General features: G+C 38.6%; 2 protein-coding genes across 5 annotated transcripts in view; one reads left to right on the top strand and one right to left on the bottom strand.

Moving 5' to 3' along the window:
• The first annotated feature begins 1,071 nt into the window (after window positions 1-1,071).
• On the top strand, window positions 1,072-3,375 carry LOC137183522 (tripartite motif-containing protein 16-like). Its single transcript, XM_067590661.1, has one exon. The coding sequence runs from the start codon at window positions 1,072-1,074 to the stop codon at window positions 2,737-2,739; it is 1,668 nt and encodes a 555-aa protein (XP_067446762.1). The 3' UTR covers window positions 2,740-3,375.
• An 11,755-nt stretch (window positions 3,376-15,130) lies between these two features.
• The window catches only part of LOC137183519 (golgin subfamily A member 6-like protein 25), a 36,967-nt gene continuing 31,128 nt past the window's right edge, over window positions 15,131-20,969 (bottom strand). For 2 of the 4 annotated variants that reach the window (XM_067590652.1, XM_067590653.1), the window contains one exon: window positions 15,131-16,675. In XM_067590652.1, coding sequence (XP_067446753.1) covers window positions 15,205-16,662 — 1,458 coding nt within the window. In that variant the 5' untranslated portion in view covers window positions 16,663-16,675 and the 3' untranslated portion in view covers window positions 15,131-15,204. Of the gene's footprint in view, window positions 16,676-17,969; window positions 18,056-18,936; window positions 19,232-20,969 lie in introns of those variants that run through there. The other 2 variants (XM_067590650.1, XM_067590651.1) reach the window with 2 other exon arrangements.

Here is a 20,969-nt window from a genome sequence, read left to right as displayed (position 1 = left end):
AGTCCTTTATTCTTGATATATTATTCAGGTGATAGTAGGCTGACTTTGTAATTGTGAAATTCAGGTCTGAGTCCATGACGACACCAAAATTTCTGGCTTGGTTTGTGGTTTTTAACATTACGGCCTGAATCGTTATTCTTGGCTCCAAAAACAATTACTTCAATTTTATCTTAATCTTTAGCTTAATTGAGGAAAATTCAGGCACATCCAATCGTTGATTTGTTCAATGCAGTTATGCAATGCTTATTGTCATTATGCACTTATTGGATGATAGTCCCCGGGTAATATGATTATGTAAATTTGTGTGTCGTCTGCATAACTGTGGTTACATATTTTGTTGTTTTCCATAATCTGAGCTGGTGGAAGCATGTAGATGTTGAAAAGAGGAGGCCCCAGAATGGAGCCGTGTGGAACTCCACAGGTCATTTTTGTCCACTGAGATGTGTAATTACCTATAGACACAAAGTAGTCCCTGTCCTTTAAGTAGGATTCAAACCAGTTCATTCTATGACAGCCAGACGATGCTGTAGATCTATAATCAAATGATAAAACATTGGAGCTGTTATCAGGTGTTTTCCTTCCAGCTATCAATATGTAGAAATGATTAAGAAACAGTTTAAACTGTTAATTAATTGTACATGAATTTTAAATTTAACCTTTAGAGTTTAAACTGTAATAATTTCTACATATTGATAGCTGACTTCTATATATTTGACAGGGAGACGATGTGCGTCATTGTCGTCTCCTCAAAATAAGGCCAGAGTGAGTGAGGACGTCCCTTTTGGTGAATTAAATTTCTCCGTCCTCGCTGGGAGGAGCTGAGATGTGAGTGAGGGCAGCGAGGAGACACGTTAGCCAAATGAAAAGCAGCCAGTATCCCTTTAAAACTGCACCTCTACCTGGAATGAATCAATGCTTGATAAGCCCTCCCTCTTCTTCCTGATCTCAAACACAACAAGCTCCACTCTGGACATGTGATGTAACCAACATGTGATGTAGTACAAGAGCTGTCAAACTTGTTTCACCTGTCAGGAAGTGAAACTCAGACAGTCGTTACCACTGAGAGCTGAAATGGCGCAGAAAGGAGATCAGCTGGACCGAGAAACCTTCTCTTGTTCCATCTGTCTGGATCTACCGAAGGATCCGGTGGCTATTCCCTGTGGACACAGGTACTGCATGAGCTGTATTAAAGGCTTCTGGGATGAAGAGGATCAGAGAAAGATCTACAGCTGCCCTCGGTGCAGACAGACCTTCACACCGAGGCCTGTCCTGGGGAAAAACACCATGTTAGCAGCTTTAGTGGAGCAGCTGAAGAAGACTGGACTCCAAGCTGCTCCTGCTGATCACTGCTATGCTGGACCTGAAGATGTGGCCTGTGATGTCTGCACTGGGAGGAAGCTGAAAGCCCTCAAGTCCTGTCTGGTGTGTCTGGCCTCTTTCTGTGAGAAACACCTCCAGTTTCATTATGAATCACCTAGATTTAACAAACACAAGCTGGTCAACCCCTCAGAGAAGCTCCAGGAGAACATCTGCTCTCGTCATGATGAGGTGATGAAGATGTTCTGCTGTACTGATCAGCAGAGTATCTGTTATCTCTGCTCTGTGGATGAACATAAAGGCCACGACACAGTCTCAGCTGCAGCAGAAAGGACTGAGAGGCAGAGAGAGCTCGAGGTGAGTCGACAAAACATCCAGCAGAGAATCCAGGACAGAGAGAAAGATGTGAAGCTGCTTCGACAGGAGGTGGAGGCCGTCAATCGCTCTTCTGATAAAGCAGTGGAGCACAGTGAGAAGATCTTCACTGAGCTGATCCGTCTCATCCAGAAAAGAAGCTCTGATGTGAAGCAGCAGATCAGATCCCAGCAGGAAACTGAAGTGAGTCGAGTCAAAGAGCTTCAGGAGAAGCTGGAGCAGGAGATCACTGAGCTGAAGAGGAAAGATGCTGAACTGAAGCAGCTGTCACACACAGAGGATCACAACCAGTTTCTACACAACTACCCCTCACTGTCACAACTCAGTGCATCTACAGACTCATCCAGCATCAATATCCGTCCTCTGAGATACTTTGAGGATGTGACAGCAGCTGTGTTAGAGCTCAGAGATCAACTACAGGACATCCTGAGGGAGAAATGGACAAACATCTCACTGGCAGTGACTGAAGTGGACGTTTTACTGTCAGAAGCAGAACCCAAGACCAGAGCTGGATTCTTAAAATATTCACGTGAAATCACACTGGATCCAAACACAGCAAACACACGTCTGTTATTATCTGAGGGGAACAGAAAAGCAACATGCATAAGACAGTTTTATTCTCATCACCCAGACAGATTCAATGAACATGGTCAGGTCCTGAGTAGAGAGAGTCTGACTGGACGTTGTTACTGGGAGGTGGAGTGGAGAGGGGAATGGGGAGTTCATGTAGCAGTCGCATACAAGAATATCAGCAGAGCAGGAACCTCAAAGGAATGTCAATTTGGATTTAATGACAAATCTTGGATGTTAGATTGTAACATTAACAGTTATGAATTTTGGTTCAACAACATCCAAACTCCCGTCTCAGGTCCTGGTTCCTCCAGAGTAGGAGTGTACCTGGATCACACAGCAGGTATTCTGTCCTTCTACAGCGTCTCTGAAACCATGACTCTCCTCCACAGAGTCCAGACCACATTCACTCAGCCTCTCTATGCTGGACTTTATCTTTATTATGGAGCCACAGCTGAGTTGTGTAAACTCAAATAGACAGAAGTCATTTCAGACTTCATGTGTCAGATTCTCTTGTAATTCTTCATGTTTTTGTCTCCATTGTTTCTGAGAGCTCGTTGCTGTGGTGTTTCTGAACTGCACAGAGATCAGCTGTCAATCAAACTGGGATTGTCAACACTTATTTTCTTTTCATTTGTTTTTCTTTTAATGTTTTCAGTTTCTTTAAATGTCACTTTTTGCTGTGTGGTTTTATTCATGGAGGCTATCACTGCTCATGATGATGTTTTTAACCTTCACTGACGTTTCTTCAGATGAAAATGTGAACTTCTCTTTGTTCTAAATGTTAGTTTCATGTTTGTATTGATGTATTTGTGTGCTGTTGTTTCTCTTCCACTTCAGCGTCTTAAACAGAGAAAACAGCAGAACTTCCTTCATCATTGATATTTTGTTCTCATCACTTTGTAAATTCATAAAGAAATGTACAATCAAACTGTAATTATCATGATAATAATCATTTATTATGTTCTTGTACATTCTGGGTTAAACTAACTGATTGTGTGGATGAGGTGAATCTGTACATGAAATCACTGAACAAGAGTCATTTAACAGACTTTACTGATCAGATGTGTGAACAATCTGAAGCTTTACATAATCAATAAAGTTATTATTTCAACAGTGAGCAAAGTGTTTTCTTCTGTCTTCATCTCAGGATCTCATTCAAAGCTTTTGGAGAAAATGTGAAACTAAAATGAGAGTTTATTTGAGGCAGTTTTCCTCCTGAAACACCACAAAGTACAGAGTTCATGTTCAGAGCAGACAAACGTTTGTCAGTCAGTCTCTGTACTTTCAGCTTTCTTCACTAAAACATTTTAATGCTTTCAACACATTATACTGTTGAATAGTCTAATCTATAATCAGTACATATATAACAAACCAATCAAGTGTTTTATGTGTAAAATATTGATCTGAAATGATCTGGATGGTTCATGACGTAGATCAGAAACTATTCAGTGCTTTATAAACCAACAGCTGTATCTTAAAATCAATTCTTTGACATACAGGATGCCAGTGTAAAGATCTGAGAACTGGAGTGATATGATCCACTTAATAAGTCTTAGTTAGGACTCGAGCAGCAGCGTTCTGAATCACCTGCAGCTGTCTGATCAATTATTTAGGGAGACCTGTGAAGACAAAATTATAGTAGTCGAGTCTACTGAAGATAAATGGATGGTTTTTCCAAATCCTGCTGAGACATAAGTCCTGTAATTCTTGATATATTCTTCAGGTGACAGTAGCCATTAGATGATCATGTGAACAGTTTGTGGTGTTTTCTTCAGAACAGCCAGCATGTGTGCACAGTTTTAGATCGTACCATGTCAGGTTCAGCTGACAGAAGGAAAATACATTTTGTTGTCAGAGGTTAAAAGAAAGATTATGCTATAAGAAATTTTAAATCTCATTCTCACATCCTGTGTGATAGGCTACGTTCTCATTACAGGCCTTAATGCTCAATTCTGATTGATTAGTCAGATCTGATCTTTTTGTGTTGTTGGTTCACATTCATGTTCGTCAATGGCATGTATGTGACTCCAGTGTGAATACTGTTGAGGTCCAAAACTGCAAGGCATGCTCAGATTTAACCAAAATGTGAGCCGCATGTGTACAAGAATAAAAACCTCAAATCATAAACATGGATGACGTGGCTGTAAATGTCCAACAATGTCCAACAAATGTGAAACTTCTTTGTTTCTCCATTGACCTCCGTTGCTGTTGTTGCTCTCCTCCATATTAATTTTTACAGAATTGTGAGGTGCCGAAACTGAATGATGACAACAGGCGATAAATGCAGAGAAATGAGACGTTAAGAAAACCACATAGAGTCTGATCTGATCGTTCTGACAGCGGTCACATAGCCAGAGACCAGATATAAATCAGATAGGACCACATATGTAAGTGATCCAGATCTGATATGAATCAGATCTGAGTCACTTGGAGGCAAAAAAAAAAAAAAAAAAATTGGATTCTGAGCCTTACAGAGGGTCGCCCTCTATACAAGACTCCTTTCCAAAAACCTGATCATTCAGGCTGGCTTACTTCTCAGAATGGTAACTTAGAATGAGGACACTGCGAAAATTGCATACTACATACTGTAAAATATACTTGCAAGGTCTTTAAAGTCCAACTGAACTTAAACAGCATTTGTTTGTCTGCTACAGCAACATATCTGCTCTGAAAAAAAATCAGACACCAAAGGGGAGAAAATTATATTTTAAATTATTTGATTCCATGATGGATTCGATTAAATACTGTTCATCCGCTTACATAGCTGGAGTTTTTGATACAGCTAAACAAATCTTTGCATAAAGTGATAATGTGTCGTTCTATCACAGGCAGAGCAGAAGGTCACACTGAGCCTGATAGCATCCTGCTACACAACACAAGAACCACAGACGCTGAACAACCCACATTAGGTTTGTCTCCTTCTTATCTAACTTACAAACATGAACACACGTCTTGTCCTGCAGCTTAGCTTGTTGAACAAGCCACCAAACATTCACCACTAACGTCAGTTAGCAGCTTGATAGCTAATTAGCAATCAGCTGCAGCACATTAAACAGCATATAAACAAACCTACAAATGTCACGTTCTAACTCTTCAATACCACTGCTAACAACTCACTGTCTGTCGATGACTTGTAGCTACAGCAGTTTGTTGACACCTACACACCCCTATTTCTGCTCTTTATGAAAAGAAATCATGACAAAGATGTGATAGTTGCATGTTTTTATGACATTGGATGTATTTGTGACAGCTTTGCTATATCTCTAAGTTCTAATGTATTTTAAGTTCTTCTTGTTTTAAGTGCATCAGCTGTGATTGCTCTTTTATTAGTGGCTCACTTTGTATTAGTATTGTTTTCCTTTTTATATATTGGCTCGGCTAATGTCTTCTTGAATCTGTGTTTTTAGTGTTAGTTTGTCTTTCTTTGTGGTTCACTTTGACCCATCTGACTGGTTTTTTGTAAATGAGATTTTTCCCGTACATGAGAGACCAAACTAGAACACAGTGAATAGTCTGACCCAGTTATCTACAGTGATATGTTGTCAAGCGTGCAGCAATGTGACCTCACAAGTTGATATCTGAGAATCAACAGGAGAAACTAAACAGTGGAAGCTGACTGCAACCATGACTTTACCCACCACAGTAGAAAAGCACCCTGTACTTCACTTGACATTTTTCATGTTTTATTGTTTTAAAACTTTTAATAACTGCAGATAAATTTACCTTTTTTGACACTGATCAACAGAAAAATACTTAACACATAAGTGAAAGTGGAAACAAATCCCTACAATTTGAATTAAATGAACTATTCACCCATTTAAATCATCACTGGGACAGACAGATGTTTATTGAGGTCACATAATAATTTGATGTCAGATCACTTGTGAAGTAGTCCATGCCCCTTTGCACTCTTACACACCTTTGCAGTACTTGTATCCTTGTTTACAGAAACCATTTGACCTGTTTAACGACATTGCATGTTGTCACAGGTGGGGAGAAGAGTTACTGTATCATTTCAGAAATCTTCATGCATTATTGCAATTAACAATACCTGTCTCTTATCTTGGTGTCACACCTAATTTATCAATAGTTAAATCAAATTCTTGAGTGATGTAAGAGCATATTTGAAGAGCATGTTGAGGCCGTGTTGTTCTTTGTCTGTCTGCTCCATCAGGGCTGTATTCTAGAAAGCAGGTTTATTGAAAACTCTGAGTTTGTTCACCCTGAGATGAGTGAAACTCTGGGCTTTCAGTTCCAGAAAGAGAGATAATTTAAACTCTGGGTCAGTTACCATGATGGTAACTGACTCTGAGAACCTAACTTGCTCGCTAGCAGGTTTTCTTTAACAAGTTTCTCTCCGTCTCCTCCCTCTTACAGAGACAGACAGAACCATTATGGATCAATATGTGTGCTGAAATGTGGAGAAAAGCCTGAAACACTTGAAACAGCTCCACTCACTCAAACAGATGTAAAACAAGGGCAAATTGCACTTAGCTGCAAAACTTTATGGGCCTGTTTGCACGGGCATATCATAAGTGCAAAATCTAATAATAGGACCTTAAAATGGGGCAGATTGCAGGTGCAGAGGTGGCACAATTCACAGTGCTACTAGCGGGTGCAATCCATTCTTTGTGGATTTGGCCCTGAGTTATTATTTTAGAGATACTAAGTCATTATTTTGAGAAAGTCTCTCAATATAATAACAAGATCTATTTTTTCATCACATTGGCGGAAATGGGCCTCCATACCTCTGCATGTCCTTCTTGCAAGTGGAAGCTGTTTTTTTGTTTGTTTTTTTTTATGACACCATGACAGCACACAAGACAGCTGTCAGTTTGTTGGAGCAGCTGCTGCACTGAAATGTTTATTGCACATAATGTGTAATCTCAGTTAAAATTTTAAAAAATCTATATGAAGCTTTAGACACGTGGCATCAGTGAATAACTGATCATATGCATTTGCATACAGTGCAGTGTAAGAAATTAATAATTATTTGATCAAAGGCAGTAGCAAACAGAAAAGACTTCAGGCTTGATTTAAAAGAACAGAATTTGCAGCAGACCTGCACTTTTCTGGGATTTTGTTCCAGATATTTGGAGCATGTTTAATTTTGACTCTGGGGACAGAAAGCAGGCCTGTCCCAGACCACCTGTGAGGTCTAGATGGTTCATAACGTAGAAGCAGATCAGAAATATATTTTGGCCCTAAACCATTCAGTGCTTTATAAACCAACAGCAGTATTTTAAAATCAATTCTTTGACAGACAGGAAGTCAGTGTAAAGATCTGAGAACTGGAGTTATATGATCCACTTTCTTGGTCTTAGTGAGGACTCGAGCAGCAGCGTTCTGAATCAGCTGCAGCTGTCTGATCGATTTTTTAGAGAGACCTGTAAAGACAGCGTTAGTAGTGGGAGGACTGTGCATGCTGTGATTTTTGGTGTACAAGTATACAAAACAGGAAAGGATGGTGATACAAATGAAAATAATGATAATAACACTTTTTCCTCAAAGGATTTCATAGTCAGCAGAAAGCAAGAATGGTAGAAATTAATTATTGTATTTGAGGCCATGAAACCACATCTGATTTAATATCTCTGTGGAATGTGGGCAGTACTGTCTGATCATCACTTGTGGGAAGTTAGAAAGATTTACAGCAAACTCTGCCTCCTCCGTCCTTCTGGGAAGTTGAGTTAAGATGACTTCCTGATGGAATAGCATCAGATCATACTTTCATTATAAAGACAAGACAGACAGGATCATGGGATTTTGTCAGTTTTGGATCCGTTCTTAGTTCTGAGAGTTCTGGATGCAACTGGTAATAAAAGCAAAGGGTCCTACTGCAACGGTGTCACCACTTAAAGGGATGAACGAAAGGTGTCTTCCCCTGGGTAGATGAAGTACAAATGGTGGTTCACCATCCCCTTCATCAAGGAGTAGATCCAGAATCCAAGGTCCAAGGCATGGTGTCTTTGGGGAGTCTCAAAAACCAAGCCTATACAACAACAGGGCAATTATTTCAGGTCAAGTCTCTATTATCTATAGCCATATTACATCAACACATCATTAAACTCTCAATATGCCAATATAACATTATAGCAATTAAATGAGTTCAATAGTTTTAACTGTACAGTAGCTTCTTTTATGAACTGTGTTTCTCCTCTTTTCAACATCAATCATGAATAAAAAAAACACATTTTAACCATTTTAACATTTTAGAAATAACATTTATTGTATTTCTAAGCACGGACTGAGGTACAATACACAGTATTCATTTCTTACTCCTGATTTTTTTTTATAATAGAAGTAACATTTAAGTGCTTCCACTTCTATATTATCCCATTATGCACAAATAAAATTGTTTATCACACTAACAGCATGAAACTAGAAGTCTTGTGCTGCTATGCACATTAACACCATTATGACCCAGCGCAAAAGTACTCAATTAGCAATTCAGAATACTTAAGTACAACTTATAGTGAACACAGTAATATCTCAAAGCAGTAAAATGTAATAGATGTAGCTCACATATTTCTGCATTGAACATACACACTCTATCTGTAGTACTACATGTTAACTGTCTCATGCTGACCACAGGAGTTAGCTACTGAAAAATTAATTGATTAAAAATTAATTGCCCACAAGACTCGGTTTTACATACACATTTATCAACTTTTTACACTTTTTAATATCCACATAGTTTCTCTCTCTCTCCACACTCTTCTCTACATCTGCTCTCATCAACTTTTTCCTCACTGCGAAGTGTGGGGAGGGGCGGGACTTAAAGTATTTCTTCCAACAGGAACTTTCGCTACACTATATAACTGATGATAAACTAATGTAAACAAAATCAGTCTAACAGGCAGATGAGTTAAATTAAAATATAGGATAAAAGTACTATATAAAATATAGACATTTAGCCATATATGGGAGCCCCATGTCCATGAAAAAAAACCCCACCAGCCTCCTGGTAGTTAGGGGGCTCACTGCAGTCACTTAATGCAAATAGGCAAAAATGGCCCTGCTGAGGAGAATAAATGAAAAAAAAGATTACAGGTTTACACAAGTGAGTTCTGAGTATCAAGACAGTAGTATGGAACCTTTGTGGTTCTTCATGTGGCTTAAAGAATGCAAGAGACTTTGAATTTCTGCAAGGAAAGGCAGCAAACTAGGTGGATATTTAGAAAATTTGCATTTGTGGACATAAAATGTAGCCATCAAAATATAGAAATTGACAGTATACTAAAAGGAACTGTTCTTGTGTCGGAAAAATACAATTACATCATATAAAGTAAAAGTATAAGGCTCATATTTATATACATATATATGTGCTTTACTTCTGTGGCTCAATTCAACAGGATTTATTTTGCATTCATTGACCATTGATTACTTTTATCTTTGATTCATTATGTTTCATTTCTGTGTTTTCTCCAGTTGGCCATGAAACATGTAGGAAAAATCTTGACCTTATGCAAGGGCATCTTGTGGATGATTTCTGAGGTGAAGGCCAATAAAAAACGCTGCCGACGCCTCGCAGACAGAGTCCGGGCCCTGAAACAGCTGGTGGAGTCCATCCAACAAGGAGGGCTGAACAGGATCTCCCCAAATGTGAACAGTGCTCTCTGGAACCTCTGCACGACTCTGACCACAGCCCAGGAGCTGGTCAGGAAATGCGCCAAGACCAAATTCCTGAACCTGTTTAAGTGCAAAAGTGAGTTCAACAGTGTGAATGAAAGCCTCAACGACACGTTCCACATCCTCTGCGGAGCTCTGCAGGTGGAGCAGGGGAGCATGATGCGCAGGATGTTTCAAGATTACAATATGGAAGAGGATGACGATGACGACTGGGCCCTTGTACCTTACTCTGGTGCCATGGCCCCTGTCTGTTATTCTGCTGCAGAAACCCCTATGCCTTATTTCGCCCCCAGGCCTCAACCCACCACCGCAGTTTATACAGCTGTGATGGGGATGGAGGGTAATAATTTGTTTTTTGCAGAGGAACTGTTTTTCGCTCAGTGATTTGGGCAGATGTGTTGCAGTGTGTTGATAAAAATAATTGTTAGTTGCAGCCCTTAAACTGATAAACGTGGGTATCTGGATACTGGTGTTTCAAAAGATAATGAATGATAATATTGTAAAACACAGCTGTAATAATATAAAATACAGGAGAAGTTATAATTGTTGACACTACAAGTACATAAATAAACTTTTAAAAACGTCCTTTCATGACTTACAACTATAGTGTCTTATAAACCATTCAAAGGTCCGTGTATTTCTCATCTTCTATCTTAAAGTGTTTTCCATAATTGTAATTATTGTATAAGGAACAATGAAATAAAACAAACTTTCAATAAGGATTTTCAGTCTCCCTTAATTTATGTTAGTATTTTTATTTCTAAACCTTGTGGTTCACAGAAGGATCAAAGGCTTTTGGTTAAATTCTGACAGTTTTAGTTAATAGTAGTTATTTAGTAGAGTAGTTGAGTATTTTTATATGTCTCAAAACACGTCTAGAGGGACCCTCCATGAAACCTGTTGATATGATTTTATCCATGAATGTCTGGTTTTTGTTTTCCGCAAACACAGTACATGTTTGTGGTAGATCTACAGTGATATATGACCTTGAATTTATAGATGTGGTTAATTATCTTCCTCGAGTAGATATCTGAGGATCAATAGAAGGAAGCAGTCGGCTCCTTCATGTCTTCCTCCACGGTGAAGGCAGACTGCAGCCATGCTGGTGAACACTCTGCTCATAGTGTTGAGCTCTCAGAGCGTCTGGTCCAGAAAGTTGGAGCCTTCCCTCAGTGAAGCAGCTGCCGGCCTCTTCAGGGGATCACGCAAATTGTTTGTTTTGAAGCTGAACCGTATATATTGACTAACAAGCTTAAAGTAACTAGAATTAAACTTTTTTAAACTTTTTAAATACTAAAAGTAATTAGAACAACAACAGTGTTAACATAGTCAGCTATGTGGGCTAAGTCATGTATTTGATACATGCATTAATACTTTTTAATGTGAACCTACACTTTTAGATCTGTGAATGTTTCTAGTATTCAGCACTGATCTGTACCTGTATCAGATTATAAGCTTTGTTGTACTTTATATATTTCTGTATACCAAGAAAATACAAAAGAAAGACATTTAAATCATGTGATATGATGTCTGTTTTTGATGAGAACATAAATCTGTTGTCACAACAGAACAATAGTGTACATTTTTAGTTAACTTTGTTGGTAAAATTACACATTCTGAACCACTCCACTGCTAAAATTAGCACTAACAATGTGTATATTCCCCCCCGCCATTGCTCATTTAATTAACTTGTCTTTCAAACACAGCTCCTTTCCTGATGACTGGAAATGTGCCATTGTCGCGCCTATTTTTAACTCCCAAAAGTTGCTGAGAAAGTTGTCTTTGAACAACATTTCTTAATCCAAGCAATTTTGGTCAATACTGGCTTTAGAGCAAATCATTCCACTGAAACTGCTACCTTACACTTAATAGAGCAAATTAAATCAAGACTTGACAAAGGAGGAGTAGTTGGTGCTGTATTTTTAGATCTGCATAAAACATTCGACACAGTCAATCATGATGTTTTAATATTGAAACTCTCTAAATTTAACTTCTCATCTAGAGCACTGGCATGGATGTCCTTATATTTCTCTAATAGGATACAATGTGATACAAATGATACAAAGTTTGTGACACACTGTCCAGTAACATGAAGTGCACAAAGGGTGTTCCACAAGGGTCAGTGTTAGGTCCCCTATTATTTAGCCTATATATTAATGACCTCCCTCAACAGTGTCATGAGGTAGAACTGCAAATGTATGCAGATGACACTGTTGTGTACACACATGCAAAAACAGCTGAGTTAGCAACTGCTAAGCTAACAATTGTGTTGTAGAGGATCACTCACTGGCTTGATCAATCATGTCTGAGTCTAAATGTAAACAATTTAAACTCATGGTACAACCTCCTAACGCTGATATTCTCATCAAAGGTGAAGGGATTGACAGAGTCACTGATGTTAAATATCTTGGTGTGACATCGGATCCAAATTTGAACTTTAAGAAACATGTTTAAAAAATGGTTAAAACCATAAAGTACAACTTAGCACATTTTAGACATATTAGAAACTGTCTCTCTTTGGATGCAGCCAAGATATTTATGCAGCTATGATTCTTTCCCATATGTCTTATTGCATCACATGTTGGGGGCAGGCTGGAGAAACAGCCATAAAACCTCTTGAGTCCTTATACAAACAAAATCAAAAACTCTGGACAAAAAGCCAATGCATTTCCAACACTGTAGGGTACTGGAGAAATACAATTTACTGACTTTGAGAATTTTAGATTATTTTCAAATTTGTGCCTAGTTTATAAAATTTTGAATGGTTTGGCCCCTCCTCAAAGATGTTACTTTGTGTTCACGTGCTCAGTAGGTTCTATTAGATCCTCTAGAATATCCTCTATAATAGATTGTACCATAGCATTTCGTCGCACTGCATTTGGGCAGTCAGCTTTCTGTGTGAAAGCCACAACTCAGTGGAATGTTCTACCTGATGATATGAAGAACTGTAGTTCCATCAACATTTAAAACCAAATGAACAAGTCTGCTAAAAAGCTTCTCAGCTCTGTAACCACTGACTCTAAATTTAATTGCATGGTCTCCTCATGAATGCAAATAATCTTGCTTTGAATTGGAAGAGCTTACATTATTATTAGTTGACACTGTGGGTGTATGTGATGTGCTATTGTGTGTAGCTTTGTATTTTGCATTATGTGTCCTGTGTGTTTTTTGCTTTGCACTGTTTGTTATTGTGCTGTTATATGTTTTAATTGTAAGGGACTGCAGATGAAAATTAGCTTTAAACTAACTCTAGTGCAGTCCATCAAATGGTAACATTTATGTTTAACACTGTACATGATCCCAATAAATAAAATAAGAAAAAAATGTTCAAATGCTTAGACTGTTTGTTTTTTTTGGTTGGAGACTCAGCTGTGTAGAAAGTGCACTGAGCACGTCCAGTTGAGTTATTAATATTCTGTCAAAGCTGTGTTCACTATTTGTTTCTGCTGCCCCCAAGTGGACAAATAATCAGTTTTTGGAGGTTTAAAGGATAGTCTGTTTTAAAACAGCTGTCAGGTGTCCATATGAACAGTGAAAGAGGTTTTCCTCGTTGTAATCATTCCTCCTGTTCATACTGGCTATTAAAAGATCTCCTTCAAATGTGCTTTCAATGTTAATGATGGGGGACAAAATCCACAGTGTGTCTGCACAGTCGTGTAGTGCAAAAATGCATTTAAAAGTAGATGTGAAGCTTATATGAGGCTTCAGCAGTCTGAGTTAGTCATATCAAGTGGATATCTGACACATTTACAGTCTTTTTAGCATCAAATTCTCCTCTTTGTGTTTCCTCGGACAGTGTTTCCCTGTTGAGCTGCAGGTGGAAGTATAGTAACAAAAAGAGGGACTTTGGCACTAAAAAGACTGTAACGTTGAAAGATTTCTACTTGATTTGACTCATTTGGACGCTGAAGCTTCATATTAGCTTCAGATAAACTTTTAAATACATTTTTGCACAGAAGGAGGACTGTGGATTTTGTCCCCCATCACTTCCATTGTAAGTGCATTATGAAGGGATCTTCTAATGGTCAGTATGAACAGGAGGAATGATTACAGCAAGAAAAACAGGTTTCACTGTTCATTTGGGCTCCTGACTGCTGTTTTAAGACACACTTGAAAAACTAGGAATCCATCCGTTAATATAACTTTTCTCCTATCGGTGAATATAATTTTCCACCCTGCCAACAAGTGATCACATAAAAAACAAAACAAAACATAGAAGCAAATTTTCTGACAATTTAATTTTGCACAAAATTGATAAAGGTCATAAACAAGAGGAGTTCTCAAAATGTTTCCATAACTCACATTTTTCTAATTTTAATGGTACAATTACCAGTTGTGAATAAGAAAGTATATTTTCATTTAAGAAGCAATTATCAAAGTAAGATACATAGCATCACATGAAAGATAAAATCAGCTTGCTGTGAAACTAAAACATACAGCGAATGAAACTGTAGATAAAGCTACTGTATAACACGAGTAACTGTTGCTTAGCTTGTGAGGTACTGATCAATAACAAAATGATATTAAATGATATAGAAATGATATAGAATTTATTGAGAATGAGGCAGGAAAAAACAGCAAACCAACAATGAGCCATGCTGACTGTGTCTCATCTCTTCATACTTTAAAAATCAATAATCAATAGTTTAGTCTTTAAACTCCTCACATGCTTTCATTTCAATAAATGTTCAAATGATCCAATATTTCACCAAAAATCAAAGATTAGAGAAAAAGTCCAAAAACTGAAAACAGATTTGTGTATCAGAACTTTGTTTTTTCTTCTTTCCTCTCCCATTAATCATCTCACGACCCCTCAGATTTATCTGCTGACCCTTTGGAGGGGCCCCGACCCCTGGGTTGGGAACCACTGGACCAAAAAGCATTAATAATCTAATGATGTCATATATAATAATATATCAGTCAGAGGGACCAAATCACTACTTTTACTGCAATACTTAAACTACATCAAGCTCATAATACTTATGTACTTTTATTGTGGTAGGATTTTTCATGAAGGACTTTTACTTGTTACTTGAGTATTTTTACATCTTTTACTTCAGTAAAGGATCTGAGAACTTCTTCCACCAGTGATCATATGTGTTATTTTTCACAGGCGTCATACTTTCGCATTTGTCTCAATGTCAGATAAGTAATAAGGAAAAATGAAAATTATAAATGTTTCAAGGGCAAAAAGAGGGAAAGAGATTAATTAATCATCAGCTTGTACAAAAGTTAGAAAAGTGAGAAAAACCAACATCATCATCAAGAACTGATTTACATTACCTCCAAATGATTTCATTCATTCTTTTACTTCTTTATGTATACAGTTACAGTGACCGCACAGCAGCACAGCAGAATAAACATAGTTTTAGCCTTTAAACTGTGAATTCTTTCCTGCTGCAGAGCTAGGGTGCGATCCATCTGAGCCATTTCGGCTTCCATCTGAGCCAATTTGGCCTCCATCTGAGACATTTCAGCTTCTTTCTCAGACATTTCGGCTTCCTTCTTAGATACTTCTGCTTCCTTCTCAGACATTTTGTCTTCCTTCTCAGACATTTTGGCTTCCTTCTTAAACATTTCCGCCTCCTTCTGAGACATTTTGGCTTCCTTCTGAGCCAATTCGGCTTCCATCTGAGACATTTCGGCTTCCTTCTCAGATATTTCTGCTTCCTTCTCAGATATTTTGTCTTCCTTCTCAGACATTTTGGCTTCCTTCTTAGATATTTCTGCTTCCTTCTCAGACATTTTGTCTTCCTTCTCAGACATTTTGGCTTCCTTCTTAAACATTTCCGCCTCCTTCTGAGACATTTTGGCTTCCTTCTGAGCCAATTCGGCTTCCATCTGAGACATTTCGGCTTCCTTCTCAGACATTTCAGCTTCCTTCTCAGACATTTTGTCTTCCTTCTCAGACATTTTCGCTTCCTTCTGAGACATTTCGGCTTCCTTCTCAGACATTTCAGCTTCCTTCTCAGACATTTTGGCTTCCTTCTGAGACATTTTGGCTTCCTTCTGAGAGAATTCGTCTTCCTTCTCAGACATTTTGACTTCCTTCTGAGCAATTTTGGCTTCCTTCTGAGAGAATTCAGCTTCCATCTGAGACATTTTGGCCGCCTTCTGAGCAATTTTGGCTTCCTTCTGAGAGAATTCAGCTTCCATCTGAGACATTTTGGTCTCCTTCTGAGACATTTTAGCTTCCTTCTCCGCCATTTTGGCTTCCATCTGAGCCATTTCTTCTTCCTTTGGAGCCATTTCGGCTTCCTTCTGAGCCATTTCAGCTTTCTTCTGGTCCATTTCGGCTTCCATCTGAGCCATGTTGGCTGTCTTCTGAGCTATTTTGGTTTTCTTCTTAGCCATTTTGGATTCCTTCCGAGCCAGCTTCTTTTTCTCCTTCTCCAGCTGTTCATGCATAGCATTAAAGACAGTCAGTATGACATCACTGAACCTTTCGTTCAACTTGTTGAATTCTTCTTGATAGTTTTGGGCCTTGGTCATGGCCGTCATCACGTTGGCGTCGGTGCATTTCTTTATTAGTTCAACAGCTGAATCCAGAACAGGCTTGACTTCCAACAGAGCGGAGTTCAAATTCTCAGATATTTGGTTTGAATCCTTTTCTTTGATAGACTTCAACATCTCCTCCAGTTTTTGGACTATCAAAGCAATCCGTTTGCATTGCTTCTCATTTCTCTTCACATTCTGGCACTGCTTGTAGATGGCTCGAAATGAAGAAAGGATAGGATCTAACGGTAAGAAATCTATCACATCCATAGCTGCAGGTGGCCTGAAACAGAATAGAGTGGCATTAATCAGACATGAATAAATGGGGACAATAATTCTAGTTGAGGCAGAGCTGGTGGACTGAGCTAAAATAAACTGAACTGACCTGAGATGAACTGAAGTAGTGAGAACAAATTCTGAACTAAATATAATTATTAACTAAGGTGAATTAATCTGAGGCTGGGTAACGTCTGCAAACTTGTGGCTACTAGAATGCACAATAAGTCCTCCAAATTAAACGACCAAATATGTAGTTTGACCATGTGACTCCAGAACGACACATAGGAGCGTTTTCTAATCTCACGCCTTTATCAGCCATAATTAGCAGGACCATCATTTGTCTGTGCTTTCCAAAACTGTTACACATCACTGTTAAACAATAATGATGTTTAATGATGTGACAACGCTGTGGTTAAGGTCTGGTTAGGTTCAGGGAAAGATCATGGTTTGGGTTAAAATGATCATTGTTAAGGTTAAAGAAACATGCGGTGCATTAAAGTTACTAAAGTTAGGCCACTTTCGTTGTCATGACTACAATAATAACCACGGAGTTAAGGTTAGGGGACAATCGTAATTACTTTTTTTTTTTAAACTGTCAGGAAACAAACAGCGGTCTCCTGTGGCAAAGTCCACTGTTAAGTTAATGCCTCCATCCACCCTCCTCCTCTGAATGAGGAAATCTGTCCACGTCACGTATATACGTCATCTGAACTGAACCACTGACTGACTATTACTACAGCTGCTAGATGGCATCTGTCACTCAATCATAACTATATGTCATTTTGGGTGACTGACATTACAACCTATTGTGTTGCGAGTAGGCATTGTTTCAACAACCCTTTTCATGTACATATGGGTACATGAGTATTGTAGTAATGAAAAAACCTGAACCTATACCTGAAACTAATTGCATATAAAGTAGTTGAAACTAGCTCCACCTCCAGCAGCTCCAACAGTAACATGCTGCTCTAACATTGATGCTTCAGTATTAATAATCTAATGATGTCATATATAATCTATTTTTCTGCAGAGCGAGTAGTTTTACTTTTGATACTTTTTGCTGTTAACATTTCTGTACTTTTACTTGTAATAGAGTATTTTTAGATTGCTGTATTGGTACTTTCACATAAGGATCTGAATACTTCTTCCACCACTGCTTATGAAGACAGAGGGTGACATCAATGCAGCAAAATGTGGTGACTTAAAAGTCAGAGAAAGTTGACATGAAGGTTTATGTTTCAAATTCTGATCTGACAGGAAAATTCTTAGTGGTGAAACCAGTGCTGAGGTACCCTTACCTTCTGAGTGATGGTCAGGCTGTGGTTGCACTAGGCAGCTTCAAGTGTGATTGTGTGTAACTGTGTGTGAACAGGACAACCCGTCACTGGATAAATCAAGAATAAAAAATAAACATATAAGCAAAACAACAGCCCCAAACTTACATGTGAAGCCAAATCGACACAAGAAACGCTTAAAAACACCAATGTTAAAGGATAGGGTCACAATTTTCCAAGTGTGTTTTAAAAGTAGTATGAACAGGAGGAATGATTATGGCAAGAAAAACATGTTTCAGTGTTCATTTAGGCTCCTGACTGTAAAACAGACTTGAAAAAATTGTGAACCAGTCCTTTAATTTCCTGGAGTGTCCGAGTCAGAGTCCAGACCTCGATCCAATTCTGAATTTGTGGCAGGACTTGAAAAAAATTGTTTACTCACAGACCACATGCAACCTGACAGAGCTTGAGCAAACCGAGGGAACAGTTTCAATGTCCAGATACAGATGATCATGTTGTTTTTAATCAGCTTAAAATGCCCTCTGATGTGATCATCATGAATGATAAAACCAAGGCATCTTATCAACTTACTGGTGGCGCAGAAGAACCATAAAACACAGACTCAAACATACGTTTGTCTACCAACCTTGTACAACTTTGTTTCCATGTTCTCTGTATCAAACAAATGACTCCAGTTTTACAGTTATTGATCTTTTTATTCTTTTTGATTGCAGCTTTGACTGTAATCGTCAGTGGTAACACATTGTAGCTGCTACTTTGTTTCCAAAAGGCAATGAAATATTTCATTATCACCAACAAAATAACATGTTTACATGAATACTTTGAATGACAAAAACAACCTGCTGCATTAAGGTATCTGTTCATTTCTCATCATGTGTTTTGAGGTGAGTGTTAGAGTAAGATTAAAAGGTTTTTAGATATTGAATTTATAGCTCGATATATGAATAAAACTTGAAAATGGAGCTCGTACCTGCGCTGCAGTGATGTCTGTCTGCTGAGGTCTGATCAATCAAGAGTGTCTCCTCAACCAAACTTTGACGCAGCATTTTATCTTCTTGCAGGTCACACACCCAGATAGAGAGAGAGAGAGGCAGAGAGAGAGAGAGAGAGAGAAAGAGAGAGAGAGAGGGCAAAAGGGAGTTCATGCCCTATACATGCACATGCAGCAGTGCCTTTATTTTCTGAGGAGGTTGAAGAAAGCCCTCCTGTCTCCTCAGATCCTGGTGAACTTCTACCGCTGCACCATCGAGAGCATCTGACCAACTGCATCATGGTGTGATACAACAGCTGCTCCGTAGCTGACAGGAAGGCCCTGAAAACCGCCCAACACCAACAACAACTCCCTGACATCACTGACCTCCATCATACACGGTGTCTGCAGCAGGGCTTGCAGCGTTACCAGGGACCCCTCACACCCCAACATGGACTGTTTGTCCTCCTCCCATCAGGGAGGCAGTACAGGAGCTTTAATTCTCCCACCAGCAGATCTCTGAACCACAGCACTAGCCCACTCCCCCCTCACACTCATGGACTTTACACTGTTTTTGTACATATTTATTACAGTCATCAAACCTAGTGTCAATACCTCACTGTCTCCTTTGGGGCTTGGAATACCTGTTTTGAAAATGTTATTTATTAACAACATCACCTTATTCTACTATTTGTGCTTTCTTGTTGGATGCAAAACTGTATTTCGTCGTACTTGTACTACGTGCAATGGCAATAAAGTTGAATCTAATCTAATTTTATCTATTCAAAACATCACTGACTTTAATTACAGGGTAATCTTTATTCCCTGGTGACCAAAGTCCCTTCAATCATGGTCACAATAAAATGTCAATGAATGATTTCTTATATTAAGCACAACACCAAAGACACGTGATCATTTAAAAATGAGGAGCCACTACAAGGAATTCAATAATTTCATGTTGTAATGTTTTATTTCTTAATTAAACACTTTTGGGATAAAATGAGTGGAAACTTGAAATTAGAACTTTTTCTAAAAAAGGGTTGTTCAATACAGAAAAACAACTCTTATTTACTTCACGTAGTCTTCCTGCTTGAATTTACATTAAGATTCATTACAGCCAAACACATCTTGGAGTTCTGAGAAAAAGAACAAACCTCTTCAAATCCTTCTCCTTGCATCCCCCTCCTTCTGGCCCTCTCCCTCTGCAGCCTCAAAATGGTTTCATTTGTGCTTTTTCCCACACTCACAACATGTCCTGATCATGCTCTGACTGCATGTCAATCATATGAAACTATGTGTTGTATTTTTGATGAGCATCATCTTACCTAGGAAGAGCAGTATTTAGGGTCGTTGACAGAGCACATGAGGAAATCTGTGTCTGCTGCATCTTTCTCCTTCAACATGACTGACAGAGTGCCCTACCCACCCTGATAGTGTGATAGTACAAAACAAACAAAAACATGAATTAAAAGCAAATCAGAATATCCCTTCAAAACCATAATAACAACCCAGCAAACACTGAGACGTTGAATGACCGTTGTCTGAACATCCCATCAAGACGTCCCATTATGGTTCAAAAATAGCTGTAAAAATACTGTGTGTGAACAGAGCAAAATGTCACTGGATGAATCAAGGATAAACAAGAAATAGACATATAAGCAAAACGACAGTCCCAAACATACATGTGAAGCCAAATCGACACAAGAAATGCTTAAAAACACCAATGTTAAAGGATAAGGTCACAATTTTCCAAGTGTGTCTTAAAGGCAGTGTGAACAGGAGGAATGATTAAGGCAAGAAAAACATGTTTCACTGTTCATTTGGGCTCCTGACTGTAAGACAGACTTGAAAAATTGTGAACCCCTCCTTTAATTTCCTGGAGTGTCCGAGTCAGAGTCCAGACCTCGATCCAAATTGTGGCAGGACTTGAAAAAAGCTGTTTACTCACAGACCGCATGCAACCTGACAGAGCTTGAGCAAACTGAGGGAACAGTTTCCATGTCCAGATACAGTAGGTCATGATCATGTTGTTG

The sequence above is a fragment of the Thunnus thynnus genome, chromosome 5 (genome assembly GCF_963924715.1).
Source record: "Thunnus thynnus chromosome 5, fThuThy2.1, whole genome shotgun sequence".
NCBI classification, from domain to species: domain Eukaryota; kingdom Metazoa; phylum Chordata; class Actinopteri; order Scombriformes; family Scombridae; genus Thunnus; species Thunnus thynnus.
This window is presented reverse-complemented; position numbering and strand designations above follow the sequence as displayed.

Coding starts and splice junctions, on each gene's coding strand:
- LOC137183522 (XM_067590661.1), top strand. CDS start 1,072: ATGGCGCAGAAAGGAGATCAGCTGGACCGAGAAACCTTCTCTTGTTCC.